We start from the raw sequence: 15,307 nt of genomic DNA on the forward strand, positions 1-15,307 counted from the left end.
TTCACTCAATTAAATGCCACCTAGCACTGCTCTGTCCACTGCACCACATCTGATGCAACTTCTCAGGTGAGGTTGGTCAGGGAGCTGGTCAGAAGTAAGAGTTCAGGAAACAGAGATACCACTGATCAACAAATCTGCGCTTTTTTCTGTTTTTAAGAGGGAGATCTTGCATAGCTATGATGCATTGTTCCATTGGCAGACGTGCAACCTTTGTAATCTCATGTACTATATGAGAGTGTCCTGTAAATTTTCTAGTTATCAAATGTAATTGTTTCTATCTATTCTCCACAGCCAAGAAGATGTAATGCATTTTTGGAATAAACTATCTAATCGTCTGAAGGCCTTGTAGTGACAGATGAGCACAACAAATGATTTGAACTGCTCAATAGTTTGTGTTTTATTGTTGTATTTCTTATTTCACAACATGTTAAATGTTTTCCATGGGTGCCAGGTCTGAGTTTCAGTTTCAATATTCAATATTATTTGTCAATATTATTTGTATTATTGTGTTTGTGTCAGGTCTGAACTGCAGGCAGCAATAATAATAAAGGCAGAATGTAATAAAAATGTATATATCATTCAACAAGTTACTATATTTAATAATGCAGCCCCATAGTGTGAGTTTTCATATGAACTACATCATAACATGCATGTTAAACAAAGTCCATGATTACTCAGAACACAGGATAGTTGTACACACACCTGAGTCTGCCTTAAAGAAGCTCAGGCAGCAGCAAAATACCAACATTTCCAATACAGTTTACTTTTCGTACATCAGAGTTTCTTGCTCTAATTTTTGTTTGTTTTAAATTCATTTTAGTGCGTAAGGTTTCCATCCTTACTGTCATGGTCCTGAGTCTGGTGATTCAGTGTTTATGTTTTTGATTATTAATATTCTTTATTTCAGTTAGTTTCTGGTTATACTTTAATGATTTTTAGATCTTATGTTTTGCACTGTGCCTCTTGAGTGTTACATGTGAATTTACAGCCTCTGGTGTGTGACTGTGGGTGGTGATTTAGAAAGATATTTTTTAGTATGCATACTAAATCATTTGTTTTCTGAGCATAGATTACTTATTCTATACTAATCTATTCAGAAAGTCACAGGATCAAGACCAGCACGGTGAAAGATTGGAAGCCAAAGCTTAACACAGGTAGTACACCGCACATACAACATGAAATGAAAACGCTCCTGCTCAGAGACAGGACAAACTAACCCCCAAAAACACTCCCACCTAGTGTCAACTTGTGTAACTGCCAAAGATGAAAAACATTAAATTCAATTTCTGTAGGCTTTGATAGAAATTTTAATTTATCTGTGCACGTGACAGGTGAACACACCTATATTCATTAATAAGTAATATTGTACATATTATTTATTAATGAAATTTACACAACATCAGTCTTACTGTTACTGTTTTTAACTTTCAGTTTCTTGTTTAGAAAATAGAAACATTAATCTACTTTATTCCTTCAGCCAAATAGTGAACATTATTACTAAGTGAATAGAAATGTTTACAGCACATTCAGTGGTGCAAGACGTGTTGTGGAGATCGTGGTCAAAAAAGAAGGTGGTACTGTTAACAGCCACTTCTTGTAAAAGCATCTATCTAATATTGACACTCATACTTTTGTGTTATTTCCTCTTTTTACATCGCTTCCTGAACAGTTCTTAAAAAACCTCACATATGTGGAAATGACTTCTCTATGAAGCTCGTAAGAATGTACGTTTTTATATCTTAAATATGGAAGAAATATCAAAGTTTTATGCAAAGCTAACATTTCTATCATTCTTTGATTCACTGCGATTTAGATTAAACATCATATTTGTCGAGGAAAAAGTTCCACAGGAAAAAGGTGAAGGATTTTCTTTTTCTCTCGTCTATCATGTTTATGAACATAACTTTTTGAAATAAGAGCTCTACGCTGGTATCTTAGCAGATTTTTTGAGGCTGAATAATTATCCTCGTAGTGACAGTAGTTACATGCGAGCGCTGGGCTTTGCAAAATTACCATTACTGTCATTGTCACATATTTTAAAGATAATAATGAGCCCTGTTACTGAGTGATAAAATGTGCTGTATCACGCTGTTATCTTGAGCTAACGCACTAAAAATATTCTCAAACATCATTTGAGAGTTTTAACAGAATACATAAAAAAAATAATTTACTTCACTTTTCACCATAACAGTTTGTCACTGGTAACAAATAATCATGTAAATTGTTTCATGTGCAAACTTCAGACTCCTTTAAACTTCACTTTTTTGTAACAAGATGGCTGGAACTCTGACTTTACTTCTCATTAGTTCTCTGCTGCAGGGTGAGTGAAAGAAAATCAGCATCATGTAAAGATTATTATTTAACATGAAACATCTACTAAACTACAAAGGGTGTCCATTTATTAGATATTTAACAGTAAAATATTTAGCATTTGTACCTGAATTAAACACTGAAGTCCTAGCAGCAGTGATAACTCTGGATAAAGGCTACAATAATTAAAACTGTACTGTTGCTGTAAATTACTGTTTGCATTTCTTTTTTACAATTCATTGTGTTGTGTTTCAGGTGCACTGTGTAGAATATGGGAGGTCAATATGCCACAGAATATAAATGTTTTGAGAGGCTCCTGTGTGACCATCCCCTGCTCCTTTGATGTAGAGAGGAACCATAAAAATAACTTAGATGATACATGTGAAGCATATTGGAGTGATTCAACTTCATTTAACAGTAAAAATACAAAACTAAAGCCAACTAAAGAAATGACAGGAGACTTAACAAAGAAAGACTGCACCACAACTTTCAATAATGCAAGTCTTCTTCAAAGTACTAAATATTACTTCACACTGGAGTGTGATAATTCACTGAAATACATTTTTACACAAGCTGGTGTAGACATTTCATTCATAGGTAAGTTTTTATATCCATATAAAGATAATTCATATGAATAAATGACACGAGTCAAGCTGCTTTGACTTCATTGTGAATTCACTGGATTTTACACAGAATATAAAACCCCTGAAATTAATTACTGCTCATTTCTTTATTGACTGATCTTTTTGCCAGATGCTCCTCCCTCACCGACTCTGACTCCATCCACACTGGAGGTGGAGGAGGGAGCCTCAGTGAGTCTGACGTGCTCTGCTCCAGCTCCATGTTGGTCTCATCCTCCAGCTCTGACATGGAGCCCTAACCTGGGTCAGAGTCAGGAGACACTGCAGGAGAATCAGGACAAAACTAAAGTCAGGACCTCTGTTATGAGTTTCACTGCTTCTCACCTCCATCATGGAAATAAAATCTCCTGCACTGCTGTCTACAAGAAACAAGATGGTAGCCCTGATGTCACTGCTGAAACAAGTTTAACTCCTGATATTTCATGTAAGTTTATTTGTCCTCTACTGTAAATAATGTCACTGCTATTGACTTACTTTTCTTGGCTTTGTTCAAATTAGACATAAAACAGCTAGTAACGTAATGATTTTAGTTATTCTGCAATCATGACTTCTCTGGGATTTGCAAAACATAATGGAAGACTTAAGCTCCTAAATGTTGATAAATATACAAACTTTTCCTTTTAAATTAAATTGATTTCCTTGATGTATGATTGTCTTAATGATTAAAGTGAACTGCAGGTCTTCCTTTCTGAGAATATATGACCTAAAATATCCAGTAAAACATACAATTTCCAAGCAATATTGTTTACTTCTGTAGGAACTCTCTAATACTGGCTTAGAATAAAACAATTCTACATGTAATGAGTCACATTTGAGAATTTTTTTAAGTTTTAACTACAATTTTTATTTTTTGTCATATTAACATGTTAAAAAAAATTAGTTATTTCACTTTACGCATGTGTTTGTATACGTTTTTAATTTCACTCTGGTGCTCAAACCGGAAAGTAGAATTTCAGAGCAGTTTTACTTTTGTCACTTGGCTTTATGGTCTGTAGTGGCACGTTCCATTAACAATTCAGTCAGAGTGCAAAAGAAGCTGTGATGTCTGTCTTTCATAATATTAAAGTGAACAAATTACCTTTCAATTTCATTAATATTCCTACTTTATTGATTACATGCCCTGACTATTATCCAAATAGAATTCTACTCGTATGATTGAATGGGGACACTGTGTACTGTGTGGAGTTTGCATATTATTCCTGTCTGATTGGGTTCTGTCAGGGCACTCTGGCTTCCTCCCACAGTTCAGAGATGTGCACAGGGTTTGGTTAACTAGTGATTGTTAGCTGCCCGGACTTGAGTATATGAGTGTCTCTATATGTTAGTTCAGTAACAGATTAGCAACTGGTCCAGGGTGTATCCTGCCTCCTGCCACATGTCAACTGGGACATGCTCCAGATCCCTAGCGACCCTGAACTGGAGAAGCAGAAAAAATGGAATTGACTGTAGTACAATATACCAATTATTGTAATGAAATTAAAAGCATTATCTTTTTCAGGTGGAACGTGGGGGATCACAATGCCACAGAATATAAATGTCGTGAGTGGAACCTGTGTGATCATCCCCTGCTTCTTTGACGTAGAGAAGAGCTATAAAAACATGTTAGATCATACATGTAGAGCATATTGGATCAATGAAGCTGCAAAACTGCTTGCAACTAAAGACATGACAGGAGACTTAACAAAGAAAGACTGCACCACAACTTTCAATAATGCAAGTCTTCTTCAAAGTACTAAATACTACTTCAGACTGGAGTGTGATAATGCACTGATATACACTTTTAAACAAGCTGGTGTAGATATTTCATTCATAGGTAAGTTTTTATATCCATATAAAGACAATTCATGTGAATAAATGACACGAGTCAAGCTGCTTTGACTTTGACATTGTGAATTTACTGGATTTTACACAGCAAAAAAAAAAACCAACCTTAAATTAATTACTGCTCATTTCTTTATTGACTGATGAAAATATGTCTTCCCACCACAAGATCCTCCTTCACCGACTCTGACTCCATCCACACTGGAGGTGGAGGAGGGAGCCTCAGTGAGTCTGACGTGCTCTGCTCCAGCTCCAGCTCCAGCTCCATGTTGGTCTCATCCTCCAGCTCTGACATGGAGCCCTAACCTGGGTCAGAGTCAGGAGACACTGCAGGAGAATCAGGACAAAACTAAAGTCAGGACCTCTGTTATGAATTTCACTGCTTCTCACATCCATCATGGAAATAAAATCTCCTGCACTGCTGTCTACCAGAAACAAGATGGTAGCCCTGATGTCACTGCTGAAACAAGTTTAACTCCTGATATTTCATGTAAGTTTATTTTTCTCTTCTCAAATGAAATAAATAGTAATAACGTTTAAATAGTAGTAGTAATGTATTTAGTAATAAATACAGTTATCTAGATCTGTTATTTATTCTCTCTAAGACTAAAACTACATTTAGTCAGTCACATTTGACAGTTGCTTTTCACTTTACATTTTTCAATTTCAGAGTTTCACTTACTATATATAGTATCATGTATTTTCCCCAAGTTATGATATTTGTTTTGTAACTACACAACCAGTAAAACAGAATTATTAAAAAAAAAACAAAATTCAGATAACTGTTATGTGATGTGAGAATGAGGCCCCAGTTCCAGACTCAGGCCACAGATAGTAAATAAAAAATCAACCTTTGTTCAGGTGTAGCAGAAAAATCCAGATAGTAGCCAATAATGTCTTTTAATGCAAACCAGGACAAATGTGAGTGAGAAAATGAATATTCAACAGTCCAGTGCAACAAAGTAATGTGGGTAGATAGAGGCAATAAATACACACTCATTAAATATGGATGATGAACACAACTGGGTAAAGTGGGACTGTAGCTCAGGGGAGGTGAGGTTGGTTGGTTTTAGCTCAGGAGGGGTGGCTGGGGTGGGTGTAGCTCAGGGCTGTGCAGAGATGTTTAAAGGGGCGGTGCTCAAAGTTAAAAAGGGGCACATAGAACCAGGCTGAAGCCACACCCACCAACCATCAGGAATCTAATATGGAACATCATCATACTATATCACTGTCATCAGGTGGGGACAGTGCAAAGCAAACTTAGCCCATGTTTTACCTGATGGGTACAATGTTGTTGTTGAGGGGTTGCTGCTGCTCCTGCTGCTGATAGTGCTGGAGGGCAGGGCTGTGTTGATCTGAGACTGTAAAAAGTCCATATGAGAAATGGTTGCTGATTAAACAAGTGTCATGAAATAATAATAAAATGCAAAGATTGGTGACAGCGCTTGGAACCACAAGGCAATAAAACTGTGAGAAATAAACTAGTCTCTGCCTGTGAATCACTCTTTGCCTCTCTTCTATCTCCTCATCTCATCTATCACTCTCCACTTGCTGTCCATCTGACAACAAGGCACACTTTGCTATTGCACTAATCTATTATTTAATTATCCACACTTAACAACTCTTGTACCTAATCTATAATAAAGTAATGATAGAAAATGTTATAGAACCAAAACATTGTGTTTATTATTATTTTTATACTTGAATACTTTTGCAGTGGAACAGCTGGTAGATGTGTTATTGATACCTGTGCTCTTTTTAATGTAGCTGGTGAGAGATCCACTGCCTCACACAACTCCTTTCAACACTGTTTCCTCCTCATGTCCTTACAGGGCATGTCTGGACAATATCACATCATGAGTTATAATTTAAAAAATCTATACTCATAAAAAACCTTCTCCAGAATACTGTATATACTATGGCCACAAGTTTGCATCATGGTGTTGATCCAGAATAATTCCTTCATTATTTATTCCTAGTGCTATAATAATAAAGGGATGAAAATAAACAAATTAAGTAATAAACATGAATTTATGAGGATTCAATTTGTTTGACTGTACACTCTGTGCAGGCAGAAAGCTTATTAAATGTTTAAACTGTAAAGATACAATAATTTTGTAAAATCAGCATTTTGTCATATTTGAAATATAAATCTAATATATTTTGTTTCTTAATGTATTTTTTTTAATAAAATAGGTTGTGTTTTTTAAAAATCATAATTGTAATAATCCATAATTATTTGGATATGTGTTTTAGATTCTGTTCAGTGAAATATAAGCCCTCCAGGAAGGCAGGAAAAGCCCTGTAACTTACTTTAAAACTAAATATGTTCCCTGAAACGGTGGGCAGAGCTACAGACCCTTACCCAGTTAGCTGGCAGCTAATGACCAGCACTACTTGTGCAGATAATAAAAGGACAGGTAATGTTTGTCGCGCTGTTGCACACACAGCACGCTCATCTGTTTCAATTTGTCAGTTGTCACAAGACAACTTACCAACATGTAATAATAAGGTTCATCTCTGTGCTATAGACTATGTGTACGCTGTGAACGCATACTAGGTGTACACTATACACCTACTAACTGGTTTTTGTTGCATCGGTCTGCGTCTCACATTTAATTTGCTTCTTCTACAGCTCTGCATATGGTAAGCCATTTCTGCCAAATATTGCGAGTTTTCTAACACGTCTGGTTAAGAAATGGCGTAAGAAATGCAGTTTAACGCCATGGGGAAGGCCCTGCATAGTTTCAAGAAAACAGCGTTTTAAACGCCTTCACAGCTGACACTGAACGCCGGAAAAAACAGTTTTTAATCTGTCTTTGAATGCCATTTTTTGCTGAGTGGTGTTCAAAGACAGGTAAAAGTGTGTTTTTTTCTGCCGTTCAGAAAGGGCGTTTAAGACGCCACTTCCTGGTGTAAAATACGGTATTCTGTCAGGTCAACGCAATTAAACAGTGTTTTTTACGGCATTTCTTAACCAGACGTGTTAGAAAACTCGCGTAGAAAACTCGTGGCTGAAATGGCTTGTCATATGGGCACCGCTCAAACAGCAAAAAATGTGCGTCCTGCCTCAAAACACATCCTACCCAATGTTTCTGCGCAGACACGCCGCATGCATAAAACACACATAAAACAATTGCCTCAAGAAAAGGGCATTTGGGACACCCATCAGGAAAGGGGCAGGTGCTCAAGCCGCCCCTCGCACGTGCCTGGTGTAGCTCAGAAGGTAGAGCAGGTTATCTACTATTTGGAAGGTTGGCATGCAGACTGGAGCCAATTTGCACACCAAATATCCTCGGGTAACGATATTTAGATAAGCTGTTATCTCAAATTCAAATTTTATTTGTCACGTACACAGTCATACACAGTACGATATGTAGTGAAATGCTTGGACAACTGCTCGTGACCTAAAGAAAACAAAAAAGGAAAAGGCTATGAATAAGATAGGAAATAAATATGAAAAATTAAAAAGGGTAAATTTAACTAAGAAGGAATAAAATATAAATTATGGTTAAAAATGAAATAACTGTACAACACAAATTAGAATGAAGGGTAAATTTAACTGGGAAGGAATAAGATAAAATATATAAATTAAAGTTGAAAATAAAATAACTGTACAACAAAATACACAATATAGAACTATATAAGAATGTATGAAGAAATCTAAATATAAAAAAATATATACACAATAACAGCAGCTGTACAAGTATTAACTGGAAATGAAGAATATAGTGACCAGTGTTGTGCAAAAAAACAATGTGTGCAAAAACAATGTCCAGAAAGTCCAGTGTGTGTGTAAGAACCATATGTGTGGGTCAGTACTGTGTGGTGGTGTGATTGAGAGACCGTATCGCCTGCGGGAAGAAGCTCCTCCTCAGTCTCTCTGTGTTGGTCTTCAGGGAGCGGAATCGCTTTCCTGACCTCAGCAGAGAGAACAGTCTGTTGTTGGGATGGCTGAGGTCCTTCACGATCTTCCTGGCCTTGGTCCGGCACCGCCTGCTGTAGATTGAGTGCAGGTCAGGGAGCTCGGAGCGGATGGTGCGCTCAGCTGACCGCACAGTCCTCTGTAGAGCTCGTCTGTCCTGCATGGTGCTGTTCCCGAACCAGGTTAAGATGTTTCCCGCCAGGATGCTCTCTATGGTGCACGAGTAAAAGTTCCTGAGCACCTTGGAGGGCAGTTGGAAGTCTCTCAAGCGTCTGAGGTGGTAGAGACGCTGTCGGGCCTTTTTCACCATGGTGTTGATGTGACAGGACCATGACAGGTCCTGCGTGATGTGAACTCCGAGGTATTTGAAGCTGTCCACTCTCTCCACTGGGCACTCGTTGATGACGGGGGTCTGGTAGTTCCTCTCCTGCTTAGTGCTGAAGTCCACTATCAGCTCCTTTGTCTTACTGACGTTTAGAAGGAGGTTGTTCCTCTGGCACCAGTTCTCCAGATTCCTAATCTCCTTCAGGTAGGCTGTCTCATTGTTATCAGAGATCAAGCCCACCACGACGGTGTCGTCAGCAAACTTGATGATGGTGGTGGAGCTGGTAGTGGCCACACAGTCATATGTGTACAAAGAGTACAGCAGGGGGCTCAGAACACACCCCTGGGGGGCTCCAGTGCTGAGAGTGGTGGAGGCTGAGACATGTCCGCCCATCCTTACTGCCTGTGGTCTGCCAGTTAGGAAGTTGGAGATCCACTGACACATAGATGAGCTGAGTCCCAGATGCTCCAGCTTGGTGGTGAGTGTGGAGGGAATTATGGTGTTAAATGCAGAGCTGTAGTCTATGAAGAGCATTTTAACATAATTCCCCCTTCTAGTGTCCAAGTGAGTGAGTGATGTGTGGAGGAGATGAGAGATGGCATCGTCTGTGGAACGATTTGGACGGTAAGCGAACTGTAGTGGGTCCAGTGTGTCTGGTAGTGAAGAAATGATGAAGTCTCTGACCAGGCGTTCAAAGCACTTCATCACTACTGAGGTGAGGGCTACAGGGCGATAGTCATTGAGAGAAGCAGGGTGGGGTTTCTTCGGGACAGGAACAATGATGGACTCTTTGAAGCATGTGGGGATCACCGACTGAGATAAAGAGATGTTGAATATCTCAGTGAACACAGGAGCTAGCTGGTATGCGCAGTCTCTTAGGATACGACCTGGGATGCTGTCTGGTCCTGCTGCTTTCCTGGTGTTCACTCTTTTGAAGGCTCTCCTTACTTCATGCTCGGAGATGACGAGCACGTTTCCGGTGCTGGCAGTATCTTCCTGTCTGCAGCCGTTAGCGCCACCAACACTAGCATTGTTGGAGACCTTAGCTGCAGCCTCGAAGCGAGCATAGAACGTGTTCAGCTCGTCTGCCAGAGTCACGGCCGCGTTCGTCATACCGGTTGTTGGTGCTTTATAGTCCGTTATTGTCCTTAGTCCCCGCCACAGGCTCCTAGAGTCACTCTGTTGGAGTTGTGACTCTAGTTTCCTCCCGTAGCGCTGCTTCGCCTCTTTCACCGCCCTCCGCACGTTATATGACGCGGCTTTGTACGGGTCCATGTCTGATGAACAAAACACTTTCTCTGTTATTTTAATCAGAAAACACTTAAACATAAATTAGGTGAAGGATGAGGCATGTTGTATGAAGCGGTTTAAGTTGAGTACAATAGCGGTATGTAAGAACCAGGGCATTTATCATTTCCATGGGGACCAAACTCAAAATAAGACACAGAGAAAAAGAAGTATCAAAAAAGTCCACCATCTGGCTGGAGCCTTTCTATGTGGTGTTTCTCTTCCCACCCACAGAAGGAGGGGTGGGTTTACTGGAGATTCTAAAATTGCCCACAGGACAGAATCACTGTCTGTGTCAGTGTACACTGCCTCTCACCCAGTGGCATTTGGACTAGGCTCCAACCCCCCTGGAAGATGATGAATGGGTAGTTTTTGACACTCAGTAAAAAGAAGTATAAAGTTGGTGAAGTGACTGTAAGTTGCATTGTTCAGTCAGTCAATATAAAGACAAAGAAAAATCATTTTTATTGGATACATCAGTATTTAGAAAGAAAGGGCCAAAGCAACTTCTTACTATCACTCTACAAATTTTCTTGATTAAAGAAAAAATCAGTAAATGTGTGCGGTTTGCTCCCTTCTCTCCTGTTTGGTGTTAGATGTGTATGAGTTATTAATTTAATGGGAAAAAATATATACTGAAGGCATTGTACCCAATTTATAAACACTACTTCTGCAAAGAAAACTGTCTTAACATTTTAGTTTGTATGTTTTATTCCTTAATTTTCAGATTCACCTAAAAACATCACAGTTTCAGTCAGTCTTTCTGGTCCAGTACCAGAGAACAGCAATGTGAGTCTGACCTGCAGCACTAATGCCAACCCAGCAGTGAGGAACTACACCTGGTACAGAGCTGATGGAGACCAGGAGACGTTTATTGGTACAGGAACCAGTTTAAACATTCAAGTCTCCAGAGACAGACGGACATTTTTCTGCAAGGCTGAAAATGAGATTGGAGTTGGACGTTCCAGCAGCATTCAAATAGATGTTCAGTGTAAATATCATATTTCACATCTGCTTTACATATCATCAGTATAACCCAGCATCAAGGATTCAGACCATTAGAACTGGAATTTACACACTGAGCTTTTTGAATAGTCTAGAAATAAAAAACCAATGCATTTTTGCATAAAAAAGTAAAAGCATACACACAGCATTTCCAAAAGTCTTTGCCCCTCTGCCCACCCACATATAACTAGAATGACATTTGATTCTCAATTTAAAAAAGGTTACCGTATTTTTTTGGACTATAAGATGCACCGGTATATACGGTGCACTGTCAACAAACGTGTCTGTTTTCATGAATAAGGCACACTGAATTATAAGCCGCATTAAGCTAAACAACACGGTCAGATAAGTCAGACTTTACTCAACTCATTCTTCTTGCTTCCTCCACTTCTGTACCATTGATTCATTAATGTTGAATTCTCTTGCAGCTGCTCTATTCCCATGTTGTTGCAGTATATTAATGAGTAACCTCGTATTGTGGATGGATTCTCTCAGTTGTTCTCCTGACTAAAGTTTGGTCTGTTTACAGTATCCTGTCATGCGATTGCATTTCTCCCTAACCTTTGGGAACCCTCACATTAACTTTTATCGAGTGGAACAAAGTTAGCATTCATCCCCCAGCTTCACTGCATTTATGTTATGCTAACATAGCTGTGTTGCTAGCAATCACATAGCACATCATTATATAGTCCAACTTCAGTAACCCTACAAAAGTCACTGCGGTTGAGTTTTCTGTCTTCGTTTATGTTGGAAGTGATGGCAGAGCTGTACATTTTAATTTTTTCAGAAATCTTTCAGTCAGAACATGGTAATATCATCTTTAGGTGGAAACTAGCAAGCTAACTTCTTGCTAACTTCTAACTGCATTAAATGTAATAAATTCTGTTTTCATGGATGCCTGGATGTTAAACTTAATTGTTACACCTGGTAAAACAGAAACACTGATAATTTTATTAAAGACAAAAGAATTTAGACCGTTTATAACTCTCAATGATGTTGCAGTGTTCTTCAACTTTGGGACCTGAAGCAGACAGAGTTCTGGACCCAGATTACTCCGCTAGGCTCCTAACTACAGTAGCTGTGATGCTCTAACAGTCCATCAAGCGGTGCAGCTTGGTAGCTTAACAAAGTCGTACAAAAACATTTTTTGACAGATTTTTGAGCGCCGTGTACCACATAAAATCTGTTTGAGGTCAGTAAGCACAACCAGAATTCATACATAAGGCGCATTGTCAATTTCTGAGAAAAATAAAGGATTTTAAGTGTGCCTTATATGCGGAAAATATGGAGTATGATATGATGTAGGCCGACTATTTGTAGCTATAATAGTTTCAACTCTTCTGAGAAGACTTTCCACCAGGTTTAGAAGTGTGTTTATAACTATCACAGCCGTAACAGGGCAAGAGCAGCACACCCTGGACAGATCGCCCGTCTGTCACAGTGCCAACACAGAGAAACAGACAACCATTCAGACTAACATTCACACCTATGAGCAATTTAGAATGGCCAATCAATCTAACCACTCTAACTGTATGACTTTGGACTGTGAGAGGAAGCCAGAGTACTTGGAGAAAACCCTCGCAGACACAGGGAAAACATGCAAAGTTACTGTTAAAATACACACATACGACTTAATGATAGGTAGTGTAATACCCAACATACAGTGCACCACTAATCTGTATGTTTGATTCCTTATTTTTTAGATTCACCTGAAAACATCACAGTTTCAGTCAGTCCTTCTGGTCCAGTACCAGAGAACAGCAATGTGAGTCTGACCTGCAGCACTAATGCCAACCCAGCAGTGAGGAACTACACCTGGTACAGAGCTGATGGAGACCAGGAGACGTTTATTGGAACAGGAACTAGTTTAAACATTAAAGTCTCCAGAGACAGACGGTCATTTTTCTGTAATGCTGAAAATGAGATTGGAGTTGGACGTTCCAGCAGCATTCAAATAGATGTTCAGTGTAAATATCACATTTCACATCTGCTTTACATATCATCAGTATAACCCAGCATCAAAGAGTCAGATCATTAGAACAGAGTTTTATACACCATGTTTTTCCAATACACAGCAAATAGAAACAGTGTATTTTTTTTAATTAAAAAGTTACAGCATTCTTAAACTGTTGTTTTAATACATAAATCAGACTTCGTGAAATACATGTTAATATCCATTACATACAAGTGATTGTGTTATTGCTTTTTTTTGGATTCAACTAAAATACCACAGCTTTTGTCTGATCAAAATGATCTTAAATAGTTCTTTAGTGTATGTGCAACATTTCATTGTTTTACACTTTATTTTCAGAAGAGTTAGGCAGTGGGCTAAAATAAGGTGCAAGCATTCTTAAGATGTTATCTTTTTAAATAAATTTATAAGGCTTTATGACAGGTAGTGTAATACCCAATGTACAATACACAACTAATTTTCATTTTTTAATACTCATTCTTTAGATTCACCTAAAAACATCACAGTTTCAGTCAGTCCTTCTGGTCCAGTACCAGAGAACAGCAATGTGAGTCTGACCTGCAGCACTAATGCCAACCCAGCAGTGAGGAACTACATGTGGTACAGAGCTGATGGAGACCAGGAGACTTTAATTGGAACAGGAACTAGTTTAAACATTCAAGTCTTCAGAAACAGACGGACATTTTTCTGCAAGGCTGAAAATAAGCTCGGAGTTGAACGTTCTAATGTGACTCAGCTTGAGATTCATTGTATGTATCTCAAAATTAAATTATACTACTGTATTTTTGTTAGAAATTGTAACAACACATTAGTGTTTTCCATTTTTCTGACATTTTTGGTTATCTCCAGATCAGTTTGAGACATGACCATCTTTACACACAGCATTTTACCGGTCACTTTGTCAGTTCATTTTTTTTGGGTAATTTTTGCAAAAATTTTTCAATCATCAAGGTTATTTTTACTGACTCCTCTCACTTTCTTTCAATGACAGTTCTTCCACAGATCCTGTTTTCATCAGATTGTGTTAAAACTGCAAGTCAGGTTAACTGTTCCTGTGACACTGAGGGAAACCCTTCCCCTGCTGTACAGTGGTATTTGAATGGAGAACCTGTCAATCAGTCTGGTGGATTTGAAATATTCAGTGAGACTCTAAACATCACAGTTCACAGGAGCTCCTTCATTCTGAGTCAACCACATGTGAAGCATTTTTCCACCCTGCTCTGCCGTAGCTTCAACTCTCTGGGATCTGCCAGTCAACAATTTTGTATGAGCAAGTTTAAAAGCTCTGCAGAACCTCAAGGTTTGTATTTGGTGCAACTGTAAATACTCTTGTTTAACCCACATACATGATGCAGTGGAGATCAAGGAGATTTTTTGCCTTAGCCAATGATATCCTGTGCTCTACAAAGCCAGTTAAGAGATATTGTCAGGATTTTCCCCCCTAAATGTTAGTATTCATTTACAATAAATTTACTGTCAATAACTTTAGGAATTCCACTAATCCACACAAGCAGTTAGGGATGGGTTAATCCAGCTACAGTCGACTCACTAACAGTTTCATACAATATGGAATGTTTTGCAGTACATTTATATCATTGGTATTGTGCTAACACACTCCTGAATGCTCAGGACCAGCAAACTGCCAAAACATCTGCTTCTACAAACATGGTCACAATTACTGATGGTCATTAAATGAAGTGTGAATGTTTAATAATCAAGGCCTTGATTATCAGCATTAAAAAGAAAAATGGATTAGCATTCTTAAACTGTTGTTTCAATACAAAAATCAGACTTAATGAAATACATGTCAATATCCAATTTAAACAACCAAATGATTGTGTTATTGCAGTTTTTTTTTTACATTCAAGTAAAATACCACACTTTTGTCTGATCTAAATTATTTTAAATAGCTCTTTAGTTTATGCATAACATTTCACATGCATAACCCTTTTTTATGCAGAAGAAGCAGTAGGCTACAGTAAGGTCCAAGCATTCTTAAGATGTCATCTTTTTATTTTTAT

At 38.3% G+C, this 15,307-nt stretch overlaps 1 protein-coding gene across 1 annotated transcript in view; it reads left to right on the forward strand.

The window, feature by feature from the left end:
* Positions 1-2,274: 2,274 nt before the first annotated feature.
* LOC146622689 (B-cell receptor CD22-like) overlaps positions 2,275-15,307 on the forward strand; it is a 33,707-nt gene continuing 20,674 nt past the window's right edge. The window contains exons 1-7 of the mRNA XM_085366321.1: positions 2,275-2,320; positions 2,566-2,907; positions 3,064-3,375; positions 4,450-4,764; positions 4,942-5,262; positions 11,037-11,300; positions 13,018-13,281. Coding sequence (XP_085222447.1) covers positions 2,275-2,320; positions 2,566-2,907; positions 3,064-3,375; positions 4,450-4,764; positions 4,942-5,262; positions 11,037-11,300; positions 13,018-13,281 — 1,864 coding nt within the window. The remainder of the gene's footprint in view (positions 2,321-2,565; positions 2,908-3,063; positions 3,376-4,449; positions 4,765-4,941; positions 5,263-11,036; positions 11,301-13,017; positions 13,282-15,307) is intronic.

Source organism: Diplotaxodon limnothrissa, linkage group LG11, assembly GCF_057381915.1.
Source record: "Diplotaxodon limnothrissa isolate DT_005_m linkage group LG11, D_limnothrissa_male_GT1.1, whole genome shotgun sequence".
Lineage (NCBI taxonomy): Eukaryota > Metazoa > Chordata > Actinopteri > Cichliformes > Cichlidae > Diplotaxodon > Diplotaxodon limnothrissa.